Source organism: Papio anubis, chromosome 8 (assembly GCF_008728515.1).
Source record: "Papio anubis isolate 15944 chromosome 8, Panubis1.0, whole genome shotgun sequence".
In the NCBI taxonomy this organism is placed as follows: Eukaryota; Metazoa; Chordata; class Mammalia; order Primates; family Cercopithecidae; genus Papio; species Papio anubis.
This window is the reverse complement of record NC_044983.1, coordinates 94145474-94169496: the sequence shown is the minus strand read 5'-3', so window position 1 is coordinate 94169496 and position 24023 is coordinate 94145474. Positions and strand designations below refer to the sequence as shown.

The following is a 24023-nucleotide window of genomic DNA, read 5'->3' as shown; positions in this document are numbered from 1 at the left end:
ATAGTGCCTTGTTGCTGTATCCTCTGGTGGTGAGGAATGCTGTGTTTTCACATTGTGAAGGGACAAGGGTGAAATCTCTTTTATTAGGGCCTTAATCCCATTCACAAGGTGAGGAACCCTCATGACCTAATTACCTTTTAAAGGCCCAACTTTTTTTTAAAGGGTCTTGATCTTGTCTAGGTTGGAGTGTGGTGGCGTGGTGATCATAGCTCACTATAACCTCAAACTTCTGAAAGTACCCCACCTTTTAATACATGACATTGACCATTTAGATTCAGTACCTGAATTTTGGAGGGGACATATCCAAAACATAGCAATAGGAAAACCAGATTGCATTTGCTACTTGCTTATTTTAAAAAAGGTAATTCCAGAGTATGTCTGCCTAAGCACATAAGAAATCCTCCCTCTTAACGTCCACGAGAGGTACTTTGTGGGTGACTTGTTCTCCACAAAATTCCCAAGCAACTAGAAGAGTGCATGCTCTAAAGGCAGTCAGTCAAGAATAACATTTTTGGGGGCCTTTGATTAAAAACATTACCTTTATGATGATATTCTGAGGTGTTAAAATTCACAGTATGTCAAAGACAGATGAAACTATGTATATTACATTGTGTTTGCCAAGTCAGGAAAATAGAAAATTGTGTTGTGTGTGTATTTTATATTGACTTTTAATTATGAGATTTTTTTGACTGTAAGGATTTTAAAAATAGACAGTATAAGAATTATTTAAAATTCGTAACTGAAAAGATTTTCATGTAAAACACCAGAAAAAGAGGAAATAAAGACAAAATGACATAAAACATGAATTGTTTACCAAAATAAATCATGTGTTTTCACTTGACCAATGCCTCACAGATTGTCTTTTTGCCTAAGTTAAATTAGTAACATTCCAATTGTTCCACATATTGAGAAAATGAGATGCGGGGACTAATAGAAAATTCTCGTGTTTATTGGATTCATTTGGGGGATCTTTGACTTATTTGTTTAAAGTGAGCCATATTATGAGCTGCTTTGAAGCAAACATTTAACTCCTGGAGAATCATGTAGCCATTGGGTTACTTTTTTGGTTTAATATTAATGAGATTTGTTAACATAGTGCTGCCTCTATCACTGTACCATGTGGATGGCTTCATCTTGGCCTTAGCCATGAAGATGAAGTCTCTTTGATTTCTAAGGTGCAATTGTCAATTTTTAAAAAAGATTGCTGATCTTTCCGTAGGAATATGCTCTTCAATGGTTCGCAAAATGTTTCTACTTTATTCTTTCTCCCTGTTCATTAGTTCCCCTCCCTCTTTTAAAATTTCTTTCTCTGCTCGGTCTATTTCATCAACCATTCTTTTGCTAATATCTTTAACTCCCTTATATCATTGGTATTTTGTGGCATCTGCCTGGAAAATGCTAACTCTGGACAAATTCTACCGTCAGAGTTCTGAGCAGCATTGAAGAAAATACACAAACTCTAAGATTGCCAGCTTGTCAATTTCTACTAGAAAAACTGGCTGAAGTTTTAAAAGATAGGATCATTAATATTTTTATGTAATAAAGTTCATGTTCTCTAAGTGTGCAGTTTGATGAGTTTTGACGAAGTGTGTATAATCCTGTAACTGCCACCCAAATCAAGATTTAGAACATTTCTACCACCTCAAAAAGTTGTGTTATGTTCCTTTGCGGTCAGTTATCTTACTTTCTCTCAGTTTTAGCATGCACCTTTCAAAGTGGTGTGTAATGACAAACCAGAAAGGCTTCTGGGATTTTGATTGATTGCCTTGATCTAAGCTCAAACTTGGGAGGATTGACTTTAAAAATATTGTCTTCCAATCCTTGCACATGATATACTTGTCCTAAGGGAGAGAGAGAGAGAAGGAAAAGCCATCTGCTGATGGGGGAAGGATAGGGATATTTTACATTCTGACCCCAGGCAAAAAATCATGTTTCTGATGGGCAAGTAGAAACAAAAGCTGTCTGCCCTGAATTCAGGTGGGCCAGGAAACCACCCCTTAACAGCAGTTGCCGATACAGAAGCTGCAGTAAGTTATCGGAAGATCTAATTAAGATAATTGAAGAGTGTAGCTGCTGTAAACAACAGATTTTCAATGTAGATGAAACAGCTTTCTACTGGAAGGTGATGTCATCTAGGACTGTCATAGCTAGGGAAAAGATGTCAGTGACTGGCTTCAAAGTTTCAAAGTACAGACTGACTTTCTTGTTAGGGACTAATGAAGTTGGTGACTTTAAGTTGAAGCCGATGCTCATTATCAGTCCAGAAATCCGAGGCCTGACTTTTTAATAATTGTCATTCTGACTGGTACTAATGGTATATTATTGTAGTTTTGATTTGCATTTCTCTTATAATTAGTCATGTTGAGCATTTTTTCATATGTTTGGCCACTTGTATGTCTTTTGATAAAAGTTTGTTCATGTCTTTTGCCGATTTTAAAAATGGGTTTATTTGCTTTTTACTTTTTGAATTAAGTTTCTTACAGATTCTAGATATTAGACCTTTGTCGACTGCAGAGTTTGCAAATATTTTCTCCTATTCTGTAGGTTGTCTGTTTACTCTGTTGATAGTTTCTTTTGCTATACAAAAGCAGCTTTTTAGGTTAATTAGATCCCACTCATCAGTTTTTTGGTTGCAATTGCTTTTAGTCATAAATTCTTTCCCAAGGCTGATGTCCAGAATGGTGTTTCCTGTGTTTTCTTCTGGGATTCCTACAGTTTGAGGTCTTCTATTTAAATCTTTAATCCATCTTGAGTTAGGGGTCCAGTTTCATTCTTTTGCATATGACTAGCCAGCTATCCCACCACCATTTGTTGAATTAAGGAGTCCTTTCCCTGTCGCTTTTGTCAATTTTGTTGAACATCAGATGGCTGTAGGTGTGCAACTTTATTTCTGGGTTCTCTATTCAGTTCCATTGGTCTATGTGTCTGTTTTGGTACCAGTAACTTGATTTTTTGGTTAAAGTAGCCTTATAGTATAGTTTGAAGTTGGGTAATGTGATATCTCTGACTTTGTCCTTTTTACTTAAATGATTGCCTTGGCTATTTAGGCCCTTTTGGTTCCATATGAATTTTAGAATAGTTTTTTTCTAGTTCTGTCAAAAATGATGGTAGCACGATAGGAATAGTGTTGAATCTGTGGATTGCTTTGGGCAGTGTGGTCATTTTAATGATGTTGATTTTTCCACTTCGTGAACATGAAATGTTTTTCCATTTCTTTGTGTCATCTCTGATTTCTTTCAGCAGTGTTTTGTAGTTCTCCTTGTAGAGATCCTTCATCTCCTTGGTTAGATGTATCCCTAGGTATTTTATTTTATTATTTTATTTTATTTTGTGGCCGTTGTAAATGGGATTATGTTCTTGATTTGGCTCTCAGCTGGAACATTACTGGTGTATAGAAATGCTACTGGTTTTTGTTCATTTTGTATCCTGAAACGTTACTCAAGTAGTTTATCAGTTCTAGGAGCCTTTGGTGGAGCCTTTAAGGTTTTCTAGGTATAGAACCAAATTGTCCGTGAAGAGATACTGTTTGCTTTCTCCTTTTTTTACTTGGATGCCTTTTATTTCTTTCTTTTGCCTTACTGTTCTGGCGAGGACTTCCAATACTGTGTTAAATAGGAGGGCTAAGAGTGGGCATCCTTGTCTTATTCCAGTTCTCAAGGGGAATGCTTCCATTTTTTGCCCACTCAGTATGATGTTGGCTGTGGGGCTGTCATAGATGGCTCTTACTGTTTTGAGGTATGTTCCTTTGATGTCTAGTTTGTTCAGAGTTTTTTTTTTTTTTTTTAATGAAGGGATGTTGAATTTTGTTGAAAGCTGTTTCCATGTCTGTTGAGATGGTCATAAGATTTTTATTTCAAATTCTGTTTATGTGGTGGATCACATTTATTGATTTGCATATGTTGAACTAACCGTGCATCCCAGGAATGAAACTTCCTTGACCATGGTGAATTAAGTTTTTGATGTGCTGCTGTATTTGGTTTACTAGTTTTTTTTTTTTTTTTTTTTTTCTATGAAATCTCATTCTTGTCCCCTAGTCTGGAGTGCAATGGGATGATTTTGACTCACTGTAACCTCCGCTTCCTGGGTTCAGGCAATTCTCCTGCCTCAGCCTCCTGAGTAGCTGGGGTTACAGGTGCATACCACCATGCCCCGCTAATTTTTTGTGTTTTAAGTAGAGACGGGGTTTCACCATGTTGGGCAGGCTGGTCTCGAACTCCTGACCTCAGGTGATCCGCCCGCCTCGGCCTCCCAAGTGCCTTGTTGGTAATTTTTAAGTTATACCATTTCAATCTCGCTGCTTGCTGTCTATCTGTTCAGAGTATCTAATTCTTCCTGATTTAAGCGAGGAAGGTTTTATCTTTCCAGGAATTTATCATCTCCTCTAGGTTTTCTAGTTTATGCACATAAAGGGGTTCGTAGTAGCCTTGAATGATCTTTTGTATTTCCTTGGTATCAGTTGTAATATCTCCCTTTTTGGTTCTAATTGAGCTTATTTGAATTTTCTTTCTTCTTTTCTTGGAAGTCTTGTTAATGTTCTATTAATTTTATTTTATCTTTTCAAAGAACCAGCTTTTTGTTTCATTTATCTTTTGTATTTTTTTTTGTTTTAATTTAATTTATTTCTGCTCTGATCTTGGTTATTTCCTTTCTTCTACTGGGTTTGGGTTTGGTTTGTTCTTGGTTCTCTAGTTCCTTGAGCTGTGGCCTTAGATTGTCTGTCTGTGCTCTTTCCGAGTTTTTGATGTAGGCGTTTAGGGTTATGAACTTTCCTCTAAGCACTGCCTTTGCTGTATCTCAGGGGTTTTGATAGATTGTGTCACTGTTGTTCAGTTCGAAGAATTTTTTAATTTCCATCTTGATTTCATTTTTGACCCAATGATCATTCAAGAGCAGGTTGTTTAATTTCCATGTATTTGCATGATTTTGAAGGTTCCTTTTAGAGTTGATTTCCAATTTTATTCCACTATGGTCTGAGAGAGTACTTGATATAATTTCAGTTTTCTTAAGTTTATTGAGGCTCGTTTTGTGGTCTCTCATGTGGTCTATCTTGGAGAAAGTTCCATGTGCTGTTGAATAGAACGTATATTCTGCGGTCGTTGAGTAGAATGTTCTGTATATATCTGTTAAGTCCATTTGTTCAAGGGTATAGTTTAAATCCATTGTTTCTTTGTTGACTTTTTGTCTTGATGACCTGTCTAGTGCTGTCAGTGGAGTGTTGAAGTCCCCCACTATTATTGTTGCTGTCTCATTTCTTAAGTCTTTTAGTAATTGTTTTATAAATTTGGGAGCTCCAGTGTTAGGTGCATATATATTTAGGATTGTGGTATTTTCCTGTTGGACAAGGCCTTTTATCATTATATAATGACTCTCTTTGTCTTTTTTAATGGCTGTTGCTTTAAAGTTTGTTTTGTTTGGTATAAGAATAGCTATTCCTACTCGCTTTTGGTGTCCATTTGCATGCAGTGTCTTTTTCTACCCCTTTACCTTAAGTTTATGTGAGTCCTTATGTGTTAGGTGTGTTTCTTGAAGGCAGCAGATGGTTGGTGAATTCTTACCCATTCTGCAATTCTTTGTCTCTCTCTCTATATATAGATATATTTATTTATTTATTTTGAGACGAAGTCTCATTCTTGTCCCCCAGTCTGGAGTACAATGGCGCAATTTTGCCTCACTGCAACCACTGCCTCCTGGGTTCAAGCGATTCTCCTGCCACAGCCTACTGAATAGTTGGAATTATAGGTGCGCACCACCACACCTGGCTAATTTTTGTATTTTTAGTAGAGACAGGGTTTCACCACGTTGTCCAGGCTGGTCTCAAACTCCTGACCTTGTGATCTGCCTACCTCGGCCTCCCAAAGTGTTGGGATTACAGGTGTGAACTACCACGCCTGGCCAATTCTGTATCTTAAGTAGAATGTTTAGACCATTTATGTTCAGCGTTGGTATTGAGATGTGAGGTATCGTTCCACTCATTATGTGATTTGTTGCCTGTATACCTTGTTTTTTTTGTTTTGTTTTGTTTTTTAAATTGTATTTTTGTTTTATAGGTCCTGTGAGATTTATGCTTTAAAGGGGTTCTGTTTTGATATGTTTCCTGGCTTTGTTTCAAGATTTAGAGCTCCTTTTAGCAGTTTTTGTAATGCTGACTTGGTAGTGGCAAATTCCCTCAGCATTTGTTTGTCTGAAAAATACTTTATCTTTCCGTCATTTATGAAGCTTAGTTTCGCTGGGTGCAAAATTCTTGGCTGACAATTGTTTTGTTTGAGGAGGCTGAAGACAGGGCCCCAGTCCCTTCTAGCTTGTAAAGTTTTTGCTGAGAAATCTGCTGCTAATCTGATAGGTTTTCCTTTAAAGGTTACCTGGTGCTTTTTCCTTGTGGCTCTTAAGATTCTTTTCTTTGTCTTAACTTTAAATAATTTAATGACAGCGTGTCTAGGCGATGATCTTTTTGCAGTGAATTCCCCAGGTGTTCTTTAAGGTTCTTGTATTTGGATATCTAGGTCTCTATTAAGGCCGGGAAATTTTTCCTTGATTATTCCCCCAAATATTTTTCCAGGCTTTTAGATTTATCTTCTTTCTCAGGAACGCTGATTATTCTTAGTTTTGGTCGTTTAACATAATCCCAGACTTCTTGGAGGCTTTGTCCATATTTTCTTGTTCTTTTTCTTTTGTCTTTGTTGGATTGGGTTAATTCAAAAACCTTGTCTTTGAGCTCTCAAGTTCATTCTTTTTTTTTTTTTTTTTTGAGACGGAGTCTCGCGCTGTCGCCCAGGCTGGAGTGCAGTGGCGCGATCTCGGCTCACTGCAAGCTCCGCCTCCTGGATTTACGCCATTCCCCTGCCTCAGCCTCTTCGCCCGGCTAGTTTTTTGTATTTTTAGTAGAGACAGGGTTTCACCATCTCGATCTCCTGACCTTGTGATCCGCCCGCCTCGGCCTCCCAAAGTGCTGGGATTACAGGCGTGAGCCACCGCGCCCGGCCTCAAGTTCATTCTTCTACTTGTTCGATTCTATTGCTGAGACTGTCCAGAGCATTTTGCATTTCTATAAATGTGTCCATTGTTTCCTGAAGTTTTGTTTTTTATTTATGCTATCTGTTTCATTGAATATTTCTTCCTTCAGTTCTTGTATTTTTTTTTTTTTTGAGACGGAGTCCCGCTCTGTCGCCAGACTGGAGTGCAGTGGTGCGACCTCGGCTCACTGCAACCTCCAGCTCCCAGGTTCAAGTGATTCTCCTGCCTCAGCCTCCGGAGTAGCTGGGACTACAGGTGCGCACCACCACGCCAAGCTAATTTTTGTATTTTTAGTAGAGATGGGGTTTCACCATGTTGGCCAGGATGATCTCGATCTCCTGACCTCGTGATCCGCCCGCCTTGGCCTCTCAAGTGCTGGGATTACAGGCGTGAGCCGCCGCACCTGGCCCATATTTCTCTTGGCTCTTTAAATTGTCTCAGCTCCAGGTAACGTCTGAATCTTCTCCCATAATCTAGACCTTCACGTTCCCCAGTTGGGGGTATGTGTTCGGGGGCGGACAATCTCCCTTTCCCACTTCCACAGCTTGGGCACTCAAAATATTTGGGATGTCTGCCAGGTCCTGCAGGAGCAGTCCACTTCCTTCAGAGGGTCTCTGGGTTTTCTTGGCTTTCCTAATGTATTCCTGCAGTCATTCTGGAGCAAAAGTTCAAGATGTGAGCCTCTACACACTGCTCTGAGTGGGAGGTGCAATCTAGTCCTGCCTCCTGTCTGCCATGATATCTGGTCTGGTGTTTTTTTTTTTTTTTTTTTGAGACAGAGTCTCGCTCTGTCGACCGGGCTGGAGTGCAGTGGCGCGATCTTGGCTCACTGCAAGCTCCGCCTCCCGGGTTCACGCCATTCTCCTGCCTCAGCCTCCTGAGTAGCTGGGACTACAGGCGCCCGCCACTGCGCCCGGCTAATTTTTTTATTTTTAGTAGAGACGGGGTTTCACCGTGGTCTCGATCTCCTGACCTTATGATCCGCCCGCCTCGGCCTCCCAAAGTGCTGGGATTACAGGCGTGAGCCACCGCGCCCGGCTATCTGGTCTTGTTTTTTAATCCAACTTGCCACTCTACCTTTAATGTGGAACGTTTAGACCATTTACATTCAAGGTTAACATTGAAATGTGAGGTTTTGGCCAGGCGCAGTGGCTCATGCCTGTAATCCCAGCACTTTGGGAGGTTGAGGTGGGCAGATTACCTGAGGTCGGGAGTTCGAGAACAGCCTGACCAACGTGGAGAAACCCCATCTCTACTAAAAATACAAAATTAGCTGGATGTGATGGCACATGCCTGTGAGATCAGTCACTCAGGAGGCTGAGGCAGGAGAATCGCTTGAACCCAGGAGGTGGAGGTTGCGGTGAGCCAAGATCGTGCCATTGCACTCCAGCCTGGACAACAAGAGCAAAACTCTGTCTCAAAAAAAAAAGAAATGTGAGGATTTGATCCTATCATGAAGTCGTTAACTGGTTGTTTTGTAGACTGTATTGTATAGTTTCTTTATAGGCTCTGTGGGCTATGTACTTAAGTGTGTTTTTGTGGTAGCAGGTATCATTCTTTTGTTTCCATGTTTAGAACTCCCTTAAGGATCTCTTGTAATGTTGGGTCTAGCGGTAATGAATTCTCTTAGTGCTTGCTTGTTTGGAAAACATGTTATTTTTCTTCTGCTTTTGAAGCTTAATTTGTGGGGGGGATATGAAATTCTTGGTTGGAATTTCTTTTCTTTTAGAATGCTGAAAATTGGCTGGGTGCAGTGGCTTACACCTGTAATCCCAGCACCATTTTGGAGGCCAAGGCTGGCAGATTGCTTGAGGTCAGGAGTTTGAGACCAGCCTGGCCAAAATGGTGAAACCCTGTCTCTACTAAAAATATAAAATTTGGCTGGGCATGGTGCCACGTACCTGAAATCTTAGTCACTTGGGAGTCTGAGGCACGAGAATCGCTTGAACCCAAGAGGCAGAGGTTCAGTGAGCCGAGATCACATCACTGCACTCCAGCCTGGGTGACAGAGCAAGACTTCATCTCAAAAAAGAAAAAAGCATGCTGAAAATAATCCCCCTAGTTTCTCCTAGCTTGTAAAATTTCTACTGAGAAGCACACTGGTAGCCCGATGGGGTTTCCTTTGTATGTAACCTGACCTTTTTCTTTAGCTTTAAGATTTTTTTTTTTTCTTTTAACATTGACCTTGGACGGCCTGGTGAGTATATGCCTTGGTGATATTCATTTTGTTTGTTATCTCCCAAGTGTTGTCTGGATTTGTATATTATCTCACAGGTGTGGTCTGGATTTGTTGTATCTGGATGTCTATCACTCTAGCAAGATTAGGGAAATTTTTTTGAGTTAGTTCCTCAAATATATTTTCCAGGTTGTTTGCTTTTTCTCCTTCTGTATCATGAATGCTAGTAATTTATAGGTTTCATCGCTTTACATAATCCTGTGTTTCTTAAAGACTTTGTTCAATTTTAAAAGTTCATTTTCCTCTATTTTTGTGTGACTGGGTTAGTTCAAAAGATCAACCTTCATCCCTTTCTTCTTTTTTCCTTTTGTTTGTCTGTTTTGCAGTGATATGATCACGGCTCACTGTAGCCTTGGACTCCCAGGCTCAGGTGATCCTTTCACCCCAGCCTCCCAGGTAGCTAGAACTATAGGTGCGAGCCACCATACCCAGCTAATTTTTAAATTTCTTTGTAAAAACATGGTCTCTTTATGTTTTCCAGGATGGTCTCAAGTTCCTTGGCTCAAATGATCTTCCTGCCTCAGCCTCCTCAAGTGTTGGGATTATAGGCATGAGCCACCATGCCTGGCCTGAAATTCTTTCTTTTGCTTGGTCCAGTCTATTGATAAAGCTTTCAGTTATATTTTGAAATTTCTTAAGTAAACCTTTTTCAGTCCCAGAAGCTCTGATTGATTTCTTTTAAAGATCTTTACCTTTTCTTTTATTGCTGGATTTCCTTTGAAGTGTGTTAGTATTGATTTTCAGTCTTGTCTTGGATGCCTTTGAGCTTCCTTGCAACCCATGCTTTGAGTTCTTTGTCATTTCTGAGTGTCCTTTTTGGTTGAGGACCGTTGCTGGAGAGCTAGTGTGATCCTTTTGTGGTGGCACTACATTCAGATTTTTCATGGTGCCAGTATTCTTGCACTGGTTTCTGCCCATCTGGAGACACTGGCACTGCTAATTTGTGTGATTATTTTCGTACTGGTAGGATTTTTTCTTTCGTATAATGTTTTTTCTTCTTTCCCTTTCCCCTTTTCCTTAGGGGGTGTAAGTGGAAATAATGCTGTGTAGAGTCTTTTGGCTTTGTTTTTATAGTCCTATGCACTTCAGTTGGCAGGTTTTATATTGGGCTGTGTAGTTTGTCCTATAAACCAGTAGAAGGCCCTTATGGGTAAGAGCCAGGTGTTGCCAGTGTGACTGGGTATATATTTGATCCTTGTTTACTGGGAGCAGCTCTCCGTTGCCTCAGGCAGTGGGCTGATTTGTGGATTGTATAGTGGTCTGAGTTTCCTGCTCAGCCCTGAGGGGGCAGAGGGCAAGATATGTAGGGCTGGACTGGGCACTTTCACCGCCAGGTCCTCCAATGGCAAGCACAAGCGTCAGTGCATAGGGAGAATCCAGTGGGTAGTCACCAAGCACCCAGAGGTATACCTGGGTGTGGCGCTGGGAGACCTCCTTGGACCTAAGTTCTCTACACAGGGATGGGCGGCAGCTTAAACTCCTAATCCTGAAGAGTAGGTGCTCCAGATGACTGGACATCTGCCTGGGCATGAAGTGGAGAGGGTCCCCCCAACCCCACCACCACTAAGATGTCTGTGGAGGAGGGTTGGGGTGATCTAAGCTGCTGAACCAGGCAAGCAGGTGCTCTGAATGCCTGGAGATATGCCTGGGCATGAAGCAGGGAGGGCCTCCCTGTACCCAGATCTCTTCATAGGAAGAGTGGCATGGCCCAAGATGGCAGTTTGGGCAAATAGGTACTTTGAATATCTGAAGATCTTTTTGGGCGATGGTGTGGAAGGGCCCTGTTGCACCATAATCTATATACAGAAGGATGGAGCAGTTCAGGCTGCTGATCCAGGTGAGTGGGTGCTCTGAATGCCTGGGAGATCTGTCTGAGTGTGAAGCAGAGAGGGCCTCCCTACACTAGGATCTCTGCATAGGAAGGGTGAGGCAGATCAGGCTGCCGATTCAGGTGAGCAGATGCTCTGAATGCCTGGAGATTTGCCTGGGCCTGGAGCAGAGAGGGCCCCTCGGCACAGAATCTCTGTACAGGAAAAGTGGGGCAACTCAATCTGCTAGTCCGTGTGAGCAGGTGCATCAGATACCTGGGTATCTGTTTCCATGTGGAGTGGAGAGGGCCCCACTGTACACAATCTATGCACAGGAAGGGTAAGGCAGCTCAGACTGTGGATGTAGTTGGGGGGGGGGGTGCTCTGAATACCTCTAGATCTGCCTACATGTGGAGCAGAGAGGCCTCCCCTGTGCCATGATCTATATCCATGAAGGGTGAGGTGGTTCAGCCTGCTTGTCCAGGCAAACAGTTGCTCCAAATGCCTGGATTTTTGCCAGGGAGTAGAGCAGAGAGGGCCCTGCTGCACCACATTCTCAGAGGAACAGGCTGTTTCAACCAGCCATGACACATGCAGACCAGTTCCAGGTTGCCAACCTGGATCTGGCTCCAAATCTGGCTGTCCAGGAGAAACTACAGCCGTAGCAGCTCTCCTCTCATCCTAGACCTGCAGTGGAGGAGAGCACAATCCTGGCACCTAGTGCTGAGGCACTAACTACAGTGTGGCTGTGAAGACCCCTGTCCTGCTCCAGAGCCAGATGCCTATGTGGCCATGCTGCTGGGTTGCCAAAGAATGGTTGACTTGTATGCACCCACATTTAAAATGGTGTTCTGTTCTCCGTCCTGGGTCTGGGAAATGCCAGTAGCTTTTCCCAGTGTCTGTCCCTCACAGCATCTCCAAACCAGCCTGTCCCCAAGTTAGATCCAGGTATTGGAAGAAACAAAGTGCTCTTTCTTGACCTGGGTTGCTCAGATCCCCAGTGGAAAAGTGAGTCACAGAGGGAGGCTTTCTGACTGTCTTGCATACTTGGGCTTCCCTCACTTTTATCAATTGGATGCCATCATAGGGGCTGTTTGTGTTTGTGTGTCTTCCTTGGATCTCGGGTGTCCATCACGATTCCAGTGGATTCCTGTTTTCCTTTGTGAATTAAAGCTCTCAGAGTTGACCTTTGTACACTATCTTGCTATTTCCGAGAGAATAAGGCCCCCTAAAAGCCTCTAATCTGCTGTCTTGGAAATAAAAAAGGATTTAGAATATAATCTTAATTGAGAAAGCAGTGGCAGGGTTTGAGAGGATTGACTCCAATTTTGAAAGTTCTGCTTGTGGGTAAGATGCATCAAACAGCATCACATGCTATAGAGAAATCTTTTGGGAAGGAATAATTAATTGATGTGGCAAACTTCGTTGTTGTCTTATTTTAAGAAATTTCCACAGCTACCCCAACATTTTGCTACCACCACACTGATCAGGAAGAAGTTATTAACATAGAGGCAAGACTCTCCACCAGCAAAAAGATTTTGACTTGTTGTAGATTCAGATGATCATTGGCATTTTTAGCAATAAAGTGTTTAAAATCTTTTTTACTTTTGATTTTTATGGGTACATAGTAGGTGTATATATTGGGTACATGAGATATTTTGATACAGGCATATAAGGCATAACAATCATCAGGGAATAGTGGGTATCCTTCACCTCAAACATTATTTTTATATTGAGGTATATATATATTTTTTCAGACATAATGCTATTATATACGTAATAGACTACAGTATAGTGTAAACATTTATATGTCCTGGGAAAACAAACATTTTTGTGTTTTTTGCTTTATTGTGGTATTTGCTTTATTGATGTGGTCTGAAACCGAACCTGCAGTATCTCTGAGATATGCCTATATGTCTTTCCTGTGAATACTTTTAGTATTTTTTCTCTATACAAAATTTATACCTATACAAATTGCTGATGTTCAGCAATTTGATCATAATATATCTTGGCTCTCTTTCTCACCTTCTCTCTCTCTCTTTGTGTTTTATCTTTTCAAATTTGTTGAATTTGATGCATCTGTGTGGGTTTATGGTTTACATAAAATTTGGAAAATGTTTCTCCTTATTTCCCTCCTTCCTTGCCTTACTTTTCTTTCATTACTTCCCATCCCGTTTGTTTATTTTTCATGTGGGACTCAGGCTTTTTGTTTCTTCCTTTATTTAAATAACATTTTTTCCTTTTCAAATGATTCATGTTTTGTGCTGCACTGTCTAATCTCATTTTAATCTTATTCAACACAAATTTTGTTTCAGATATATATATATTTTTTGTAGATAAAGATGTGTTTTATTTTAATGATTGATCTGTATAATCACCAAGACCACTATGTACAGACAAGAAAGGGGAAGCTTTATTTCCTGGTCTCTTGCTCCTTGGACAAAGTCTTGATATGCTCTTCCCTCTTTGCCTGGAGGCGCTGTTCGTGGTACTTGCATGCTTCCTTGATCTTAGACCAGCAGGCCTCTGCCTGGTCAGCCAGGAGCATCTTGTGGGGCTGTGTGCCTTCAGCAGGCAGATGTGTTCCATGAGAATCGGCCTGTTTTTGAACACACTCCCTTTTACCTTCAGGTACAGGCTGTGATACGTGTGGCAGTCAGTCTTTTTAGATTCACAGTATCTTTGAGCAGCTGACGCAGAATTCCTGTTCTCCTCACCCAAGTTATCTTCTCTGGCATTTGAGCATTGGCTGTACCCTTTTTGCTTACCTGTGTCCATATACCTGCCCTTCTGGCAGGCCAAGGTGCTTTTCTGGCAGTGAGCCCAGGAACGGACAGTCACCGACTTAACGGACAATCAGCCCACCTTTGATCAGCTTCTGGATGTGCTGACAGGAGTTGGCATGGCAGATTTCATTGGTCTCCTTGGTGTCCAGCCAGATCTTTTTGCCACAGCAGAGGATGCTAGAGGTAAGCCTCTTCTGAAGCCTTGAACATACTCACAGCTTCTGCTGCAGCAACAAAAGCAAATATTTTATTTTTTATCTCTTAAATTTCCGTTTATCTTTCCCTCATCTTCCATTTCCTTTAACATCTGTGAGTATGTGAAAGTATATTCATAAGAGCTTTTTATAAGATATTTATCAATTTCACCGCCTCTGTTGTTTCTGGGTCTGTTTTATTGACTAATTTTTCTCTTTATGAGTTATAGTTCCTGATTACTCATAGGTTTAATAATTTTTGATTGATTTTTTTGACATTGTTAATTTTGTTTGTGAATGTCGAATTTTGTTTTGCTTAAGTTACGGACTCGTTCTGGTAGGCAGTTAAGTAAGTTGTCTTGTGGTTTGGCTTGAGGCTTTTGAGGTTAGTTTTTAAGCTACTCTAGGGAGAATCTGGAATATCCTTTATCTTTTGGTAATATAATCTCCTTTCTAAAATAATGCTTTTCTGAGTTCTTTTCTGAGTGACCTTTATATTCATGGAGTAGGAAAGATTCCCTGCCTTGTGATACGTCTGGGAATTTTGCTTTTTATTGCTCCCTGATCGTTTTTTTCCCCTTTAGAAACTGGTTTTGCTGGGCTTTGAGGAGTGTTTTGTAAGCTTGCACAGACTGGCATTTCATGGAAACCTCTAGATAGATTGCTGAACCTTTTCTCTGCATAGCTCCCTTCTCCTGATACTCTGTAATGGAAGTTCTATTTGCCTTGATTCCTCACCAAACTCTAAGCTCTATTTCTTCAACTCAGCAAAATTGCTTGGTTCTGTTTGAGTTCTTCTTTTCCTGTGCTACAGTCTGACATAGTCTCTAGATCTAAAGCCTGGGTGATGGCAGGGCTCATCTTATTTCTTCTCCTTCTCTTGGGGACCTCACTATATCCAGTTCTGGAATACCTGATAGCCAGCATCTGAAAATAGTTTCTTACATTTTGTTGAGTTTTTTAGCTATTTACAGCTGACAGATAATTCTGCTTCCTGTCACACCTGGTGGCTAGAAGTGGAAGTTCTACAATGGATACTTAAACTTCGAAGCTGCTTGAACTTTTGGTAGCTTTTGATGTAGCCAAATATTACCCTCTTGTGCTTCATGACCTCATTTCTTAAATATTGGTGTTTCCTTGATATGTGTTTTGTGTTTGACTCTTATTTTTTCTTAGACATTTTCTTGATGATTTTGTCTCTTCTGAAGGCTTTAAGCTATGTGCTGATGACACCAAGAATTATATTTCTAGTTCAAATCTCTCCTGAGATTTGTAAATCCAGTTGCTTACTGGAAATCTACTTTTAGATGACTAGAATTGAGCCCATCTTATTCCCCTCCAGACTGTTTTTTTTTCCTGTGTTTCCTACCTTAGTAAATGGCATTACAATCCACTCATTTGCAAAAACAAATTAATGACATTTTTTGTATAGATGGCACAATTAAAAATAAGTGAAGTCAAAATGAAAATGAAAATGTTTTTAATCTCAAAAAAAGGGCTAGTTTCCTTTGTATACAGATAAGAAAAGGACTGAAAACCCAGTGGAAAAATGATTAAAGAACAAGTAGGTGATTTTAGTTTCTTAATCATATTGAAAAGATGGTCAACTTCACTCATAATAATACAAGTTAAGTCTACACTGAGCTAATAAGTTTTCATCACAGATTGGCTAAAATCCAAATAATTTCATTAAATACCCTATTGGTGAAACTGTGGGAAAGAAGGGCTCTAATATATTGCTTGTTGGAGAATAAATTGGTACAAACTCTATGAAGGACAACTTGCTGAAATCAGTATATGTGTATATATATTTATAGAACATACAAGTATAATAGGTAAAATGTACCATAATGTAATCAATAATTTTAATAATTACCATATAGTTATTATAATAGTGATCTTATGTTATACCACATTATTAAAATTATGTTATGTGATTATATACTTGTCAGTATATCTACTTTTATATTGATGTGTGTATGAATGTGTCTGTATTCTCAGTTTCATTTCTGGGAATTTATTCCACATATATTCTAGCACATGTATTAATTGACTTATACATAAGGTTACTCATCGCAGCATTGTTTATCGTATCAAAAGAGAACCTGGATGTCCGTAAGCAAAAGACTGGGCAAGTAAGATGTGCTGTGTCTCTGTAATTGAATAGAATGCAGCTGTAAAAAAGAACAGTGATGCTTTATACAGGTTTAGAATCTCTTATCTGAGATGCTTGGGACCAGAAGTGTTTCAGATATCTGAATTTTTTTTTTTTTTTTTGTATTTTGAAGTATTTGCATATACATGATGAGATATCTTGGGGCTGGGACCCAAGGCCAAACATGAAATTTGTTTTGTATCTGCATTATACACATAGCCTGTGGGTAATGTTACACAATATTTTAAGTAATTTTCTGCATGAAACAAAGTTTGCATACATTGAACCATCAGGAAGCAAAGGTGTCACTATCTCAGCCACCCATGTGGACAGTCTGTGGGGTTGTTTGGCATCACCATCATTTCTGACTCTGAATTTACATGCTACTGATAAGCAATCATTTTCTTATACTTGCTCATGCATAAGTACTTACCTGTAAAAAACGTGGCATAACATTAATACAGTGGAAAATAAATATGATCAGGGTAATTAAGCAGCACAGTAGCATTACCAGAATACCTGTATCAGCTTTTAAACAGCAGGAACAACAAACAACGGCAGGCTTTTAGTTTTCACCTATGGTGCTGATTTTTGATTGAAAGGTTACTACTATACACTGTGTGCGTTTTTGTTTTGTTTTGTTTTGTTTTGTTTTTTAAGGTGAGAAGAAACATCAGAAGCAGCTGAGGGACCAGGAAATAGGTCCGCTAGGGATAAGGAAACATTCTGCTGGATGGCTTTTTAAAATGTTTCCTCTAGAATCGTCTGCCTCATTAACAATGGCTTTTGTCTTAGAAGTCTCTCTTTGCCGGGCGCGGTGGCTCAAGCCTGTAATCCCAGCACTTTGGGAGGCCAAGATGGGCAGATCACGAGGTCAGGAGATCGAGACCATCCTGGCTAACATGGTGAAACCCCGTCTCTACTAAAAATACAAAAAAACTAGCCGGGCGAGGTGGCAGGCGCCTGTAGTCCCAGGTACCCGGGAGGCTGAGGCAGGAGAATGGCGTGAACCCGGGAGGCGGAGCTTGCAGTGAGCTGAGATCTGGCCACTGTACTCCAGCCTGGGCGGCAGAGCGAGACTCCGTCTCAAAAAAAAAAAAAGTCGTCTCTCTTTGATGTTATAAACTGACGTGATTTCTTGTTCTGTTAAGAATGCATTCTACTTTAGTCCTAAAATAACCCCATCACACCATGTCATCTTCTGGCACTTTTTCTGCAATGTTAACATCTTCATTGTTACTACTACTACTACCATAACCTTGATTCAGAACCATTTCTGCTATTTCTTTTTTCTTTTTTTGAGATAGGGTCTAACTCTGCCACCCGGGCTGTAGTGCCATGGCGTGATCTCAGCTCACTGCAACCTCCACCTCCCAGGCTCAGTCTCCCAAGTAGCTGGGACCACAGGCATGTGCCACCATGCCCACCAAACGTTTGGTATTTCTTAATAGAGACAGGGTTTCGCTGTTTGCCCAGGCTGGTCTCGAACTCCTGAGCTCAAGCGATACGCCTCCCTTGGCCTCCCAAAGTGCTGGAATACAGGCATGAGCCACCGCGCCCCGCCCATTTCTGCTATTTTACCATTGGTCAATGAATGAGCAACTGTAGACTCACTATCAATGTTAAAAACTTATTTGATATCCATTTCTTCCAACTTACTGAGAGACTCTGAAGGTATTTTTTTTTTGCATATGTAAGAAAGTCAAACATCTTTTTATTTTTATTTATTATTGTTTTTAAAATTTTTAATTAATTTATTTTTTTGAGACGGAGTCTTGCTGTGTTGCCCAGGCTGGAGTGCAGAGGCGCAATCTTGGCTCACTGCAGGCTCCGTCTCCCGGGTTCACGCCATTCTCCTGCCTCAGCCTCCCAAGTAGCTGGCACTACAGGCGCCCACCACCACGCCCGGCTTATTTTTTGTATTTTTAGGAGAGATGGGGTTTCACCATTTTAGCCAGGATGGTCTCGATCTCCTGGTGATCCACCAGTCTTGGCCTCCCAAAGTGCTGGGATTACAGTCATGAGCCACCGCACCTGGCCTATTTTTTTTTTTTTTTTTATCTTGACATACAGAATCCTTCAAAGTCACTGCCTTGTTCATCATCATTACTGAACATAGTTGCAAGCTAGAGATTGTGTCAGGTATGTACAACTGTGTCTTTAGATACTGTGTTCCAGTCATTGACAATAGCATATACAATATTCTAAATGCTAAACTGCTTTTGAAAATCTTACACGCTCATATGTCTGTTTACTGCTGCAGGTAGGCTGTTCAAGAAAGTGTTTTTATATTTATTCTTTATTGATCTGAGGATACCCTACTCACTTGCTGAATTAATGAAGTCACATTTGGGGGAAAGTACATGGAATAAACATTATTTTTAATGAGATTTTTCAGTGGGAGGATGAGCAGAAGAGTTGTCAAGGAGTAACAAAATCTTGTAGTCATCATCCAGTCCAGCTTCCCTGCAGCAAACGCGAACCACTGCTACAAAATGTTTGTGAAACCAATCAGAAAAGATGTCCGTGGTGACCCATGCCTTTTTGTTAGTCTAGTAATGAACCCAGTCTTTCCCACACAGCAGGTTTACACTTAGTGTGCCTTCTGTGTTAGCACCTCCCAGCACAGTTACTCTGTCCATGGCATTCTTATCCGGTAGGGGCTGTAGTCAGAGTCTTTCTGGGGAACTAACACCAAACTGTGATGTTTCATTAGCATTATAGACTTGTTCTGGTGTCAGATTTTCATCAGTGATGGCCTTGGCAAACTTGTCAATGAATTTTTCTGCTTTTTCATGATCAGCAGTTGCTTCATCACCAGAAATCTTTAAAAATTTAATGTTGTGTCTTTTCTTAAATTTCTGTAATCAGCCTGTTGAATATTCACAGTTCCCTTCAATTTTCAGTTCATCGTGATATATCTTTGCTTGTTTCATGAGCACCATACCATTAAGTAGTATGTTTCTCTGCCATGCTGACAGATTTACTCTTTCAGTATACATTTGAGATCTTCATTTTGGTTTTCTGCAGTTAAAAAAAATTTTTCATTAACTTCTGTTCATTGACACTTCAGCGTAGAACTTCAACAATTTATCCTTCTGTTTCTTCAGGTTGTCTATGGTGGTCATTCCAACACCATGCTCTTTTGTAAGACATTTCCCACACTGTTGTCCAGTTTATCCAGCAGCTTGACTTTTTGTGCTAGAGATAAGCATAAATGCTTCCTGTTTTTCTGTCACTTACTCAGATTTTCAACATTGTCTTTGTGCCACAAAGCAGAGAATAAGGAAAAAAACCCACAGTGAGTAATGCAGTCTTGGCTCCATGTGGGGCATCGTGGGGAACCTATCATTGGTGCATCTGGCCTGTACCTGTGCCATTTTATTACCCTTCTTTGGATGTGCTTGGGTGGGAGAATCTGTGCATGCATGGAAAAGATATGTCGGAGCCGAAGCGGGCTGAGGAGGATCTTTTTTCCTTAAATTGTGTTATGTGCTTACAGTTTGACTGTGACTCATTACATGAGGGCAGGTGTGGAATTTTCCATTGTCAGTATCATGTTGGTGCTCCAAAAATTTCAGATCTTGGAGCATTTTGGATTTCAGATTTTTGGATTATGGATGGTTAACCTGTATGGAAAGCTCTCTAACATAGTTTTGTCAAGTGGAAACAGTAGACAGCATAACAATATTTATAAAGAAGGGTGTGTATGTGCTTCTTATATATTCAAAGGGGAGGAATTAAGAATATGTATTCATATTTGCATAAAGGTTTCACAAAAAACTAATAAAAGTGATTATTTTTGGAGGTGTTGCTGGGCACATGAGGAACAGGGCTTGAAAGGAGAGAGTTTACTATATATGTTTTTATATTGTTATAGTCTTCTGAATATATTAAAATAAAATTAAAAACTTTGTAAAATTTTAAAAATTAAAAATTTTGTAAAAGGTCTTTAAAGAAAATATTTTCTTTCTTCTTTCTTTTTTAAATCAGTAAACTAAAAAAGCTGAGTGAAGACAGTTTGACTAAACAGCCTGAAGAAGTTTTTGATGTATTAGAGAAGCTTGGAGAAGGGTAAGTACAAAAATATGAAAGCGTCTAAATAATTTCAGAACAATTTAAAAAATATTGTATGATATTAATCTTTCAACTAGAATATATTTGTATGAATTGAATAGTATTTAGTAGTAATTAAATTTGGCAGGTGATACTGAATTTTAAAGATTAGTTTGTGCTAAATCTGGTAATAGTGTTTTTTCAGAGAAAGTAGGCCATATATATAAGCAAAAAGCAGGAAATGTGCTGTGAAATGATTTTCAAGAGATTTGTTAGTTCATCCCTTATGGCATTCTTATTAATATGCTTGAAGGTTTTGACTTTGTTAGGCAAACGAACATAAGGCCATCCTTTTAGATCTTGGGGCTCATTTTATTTTGGAAAAGGTAAGTAGTTGATATTACAAGAATATCTTAGTGAGGAAAACAGTTTGTATAGGCAGAAGAATAGTTGACATGGTTTCAAAATAATAGTAGAGAAACATGTCTCGGTTCGAGCAGAGAGAAAGGTAGGGAGCGTTTAATGGAATGGCAAAGTATAGGAGAATTTTTAAAATAATAAAGGTACAAAACAGAATTAAAAGAAGCTTATAGATCAGCAAGAACAAGGACAAGGAAATAGAGAAAATAAAAAGGTAAAATAATAAGCTAGGCCAGGCACAGTGGCTCACACCTGTAATCCCAGCACTTTGGGAGGCTGAAATGGGTGGATCACTTGAGGTCAGGAGTTTGAGACCAGCCTGACCAACATGGAAAAACCCCATCTCTACTAAAAATACAAAATTAGCTGGGCGTGGTAGCAGGCGCCTGTAATCCTAGCTACTCGGGAAGCTGAGGCAGGAGAATCACTTGAACCTGGAAGGTAAAGGTTGCGGTGAGCTGAGATCACGTCATTGCACTCCAGCCTGGGCAACACAAGCGAAGCTCCATCTCAAAAAAAAGAAAAAAAAAAAATAAGCTAAACATGATGGAAGGAATAAAATCAAGTGTATTTTTCAGTAAATGTTAATTCTCCCATTAAAAGACAAACTGTTAGAGTAAATGAACATGTGAAACCTACCTATATTTTGTTTATAGGAGATGCAAGTAAAACAAATAATGGAAATATAAGGCTATTTATTTATTATTAATAGAGATGGGATCTTGCTATGTTACCCAGGCTGGTCTTCAACTCCTGGCCTCAAGTGATCCTCCTTCCTTGGCCTCCCAAATTGTTAGGATTATAGATGTGGGCCACTGTGCATAGCTTATAAGGATATTTCTTATAAAAAATATTATGTAAGAGATGAATGTACAAATAAAAAAACAAAAAAATAATAGCAATTTTTATATTAGATACATTAAAGTTTAAAAGATTTCAACTAAATAAAGAGGTATATTAGGTAGCGATATGAAAGACAATTTATAACAAAACATGTCAGACAACATGGCAGCTAAATTTATGACAGAAAAGCTATTAGTGATGTCAGAGGCATCTAATAAAAGTATAATTGTATGGGAGATTTCAGTGTATCTCTTTTAGAATTGGACAGATATAATAGAAAAAAGAGAAAGGACATAGAGGGAGTTAACATTATGATGAATAAACTTGATTTTATAGAAATGTAAATATATATAAAGTAAAAATATATAAAGTACCTGTATGTCTATATAACTATACATATATATTTCTTGCGGACCTGCTTTTTTGGTGTATGTTCAAGGACCATTGATAAAAGAAAAGTTACAAATTCTAAAAAATAAGAGATTTTTACTGGTCACATTTTCTGATTGTATTAAGCTATTCATGTGTTGTTACAAGAAAAATACCTGAGACTGGGTAATTTATAAAGAAAAACTTAATTGGCTCACAGTTCTGCAGACACTACAAAAAGCACGGTGCCAGCATCTGCTTCTGGTGAGGGCTTCTGGAAGGTTATAGTCATGGAAGAAGGCAGAGGGGGAGCAGATGTCTCACATGGTAAGAGCAGGAGCAAGATAGGACAGGGGAGGTGCCAGAGTTTTATTTTTTTTATTTTTAAATTTTTTTGAGACAGAGTTTCTCTCTTGTCATCCAGCCTGGAGTGCAATGGCACGATCTTGGCTCACTGCAATGTCCTCCCGGGTTCAAGGGATTCTCTTGCCTCAACCTCCTGAGTAGCTGGGATTATAGGCGCCTGCCACCACGCCCAGCTAATTTTCATATTTTCAGTAGAGATGAGGTTTCACAATATTGGCCAGGCTGGTCTCGAACTCCTGACCTCAGGTGATCTGCCCACCTCGGCCTTCCACAGTGTTGGGATGACAGGCGTGAGCCACTGCACCCAGCCTGTCACACCGTTTTAAACAAGCACGTCCTGTGAGAACTCACTTACCATCTCAAGGACACCAACAAGCCATGAGGAAACTGCCCCTATGACCCAAACGTCTCCTAACAGATTCCACCTCCAACATTGGGGATTACATTTCAAAATGAGTTTTGGAGAGGACATATATGCAAACCATATCACTGATTATACTCACTAAATTAGAAATAAGTAGTTATAATATGACAAAATCCACACCAACTGGAAATTAGGAAACATAATCTGAAGTAACTTGTTGATTGAAGAGGATATTATAAATTATCTACAAAACACTGAAAAGGAGAACACATTGTGCCAGTATCTATGGAATACGGTAAAACTAATTAAGAGAAAAGTTTTAGTTCTAAATTCATTCATTACTAAAGAAGACAGGCAAAAAATAAACTTAGTGCTTAAAGAACTTAGAAAAATTATGAAACATACTGAAAGAAACTGAAGATTGAATTAAAGAAAAAGCTGAAATTAATGAGATAGAAAAAAAATTAAAAATGAAAAATATGAACCCAGCGCAGTGGCTTATGTGCTGTAATCCCAGCATTTTGGGAGGCCGAGGTGGGTGGATCACTTGAGGTCTGGAGTTTGAGACCAGCTTGACCAATATGGTGAAACCCCATCTCTACTAAAAATACAAAAATTAGCTGAGCGTGATGGCATATGCCTGTAATCCCAGCTACTTGGAAGGCTGAGACAGGAGAATTGCTTGAACCCAGGAGGTGGAGGTTGCAGTGAGTCAAGATTGTGCCACTGCACTCCAGCCTGGGTGACAGAGCGTGACTCTGTCTCAAAAAAAAAAAAAAAAGATAAATACATATATGTTTATACATACATAAGCTTTCGAAGAGATCAGTAAAATAGTTAAACCTCTTACAGTGTTGACTAAAGAAAATAGAGCAAAAATACAGCAGATTTAGAATAAGAAGGAAGATATAGCCAGTGATAGAGAAATGATTAAATAACTGTTAATTATAAAGATACCAACTCACAGCATATTATTTACAATAGCCAAAATGTGGAAACAACCCAAATGTCCATCTACTATCCCAGATGAATAAACAAAATGTGATATGTCTGTACAAGTGACCTTTTAGCCATGAAAAGGAGTGAAGTACTGGTACATGTTACAGTGTAGTTGGACCTACAAAATATTATGCTAAGTGAAGGAAGAAGCCAGATATAAAAGGTCACATATTGTATGATTTCATTTATAGAAGTATCTAGAATAGATAAATCTATAGAGACAGAAAGCAGATTCTATATATTTTGGAACATACAGATAACGTTTACACAGCACTGTGAACCCACTAAATGCCATTGAATAGTACACTTTAAAATAGTGAATTTTATGTTGTGTGTATTTCACCTCCTCCCCTCCAGAAAGGTTCCAATTATGTTTTATACACTGTTTAAAGGACAGTTAATTATAGCTTTTTTTT

The 24023-nt window shown here is 39.5% G+C and overlaps 1 protein-coding gene and 1 pseudogene across 2 annotated transcripts in view; one reads left to right on the top strand and one right to left on the bottom strand.

The window, feature by feature from the left end:
• STK3 (serine/threonine kinase 3) overlaps positions 1–24023 on the top strand; it is a 339589-nt gene that overhangs the window by 24574 nt on the left and 290992 nt on the right. For both annotated transcript variants that reach the window (XM_017962187.3, XM_009213409.4), the window contains exon 2: positions 20184–20264. In XM_017962187.3, coding sequence (XP_017817676.1) covers positions 20184–20264 — 81 coding nt within the window. The remainder of the gene's footprint in view (positions 1–20183; positions 20265–24023) is intronic.
• On the bottom strand, positions 13469–15143 carry LOC108587111 (annotated as a pseudogene).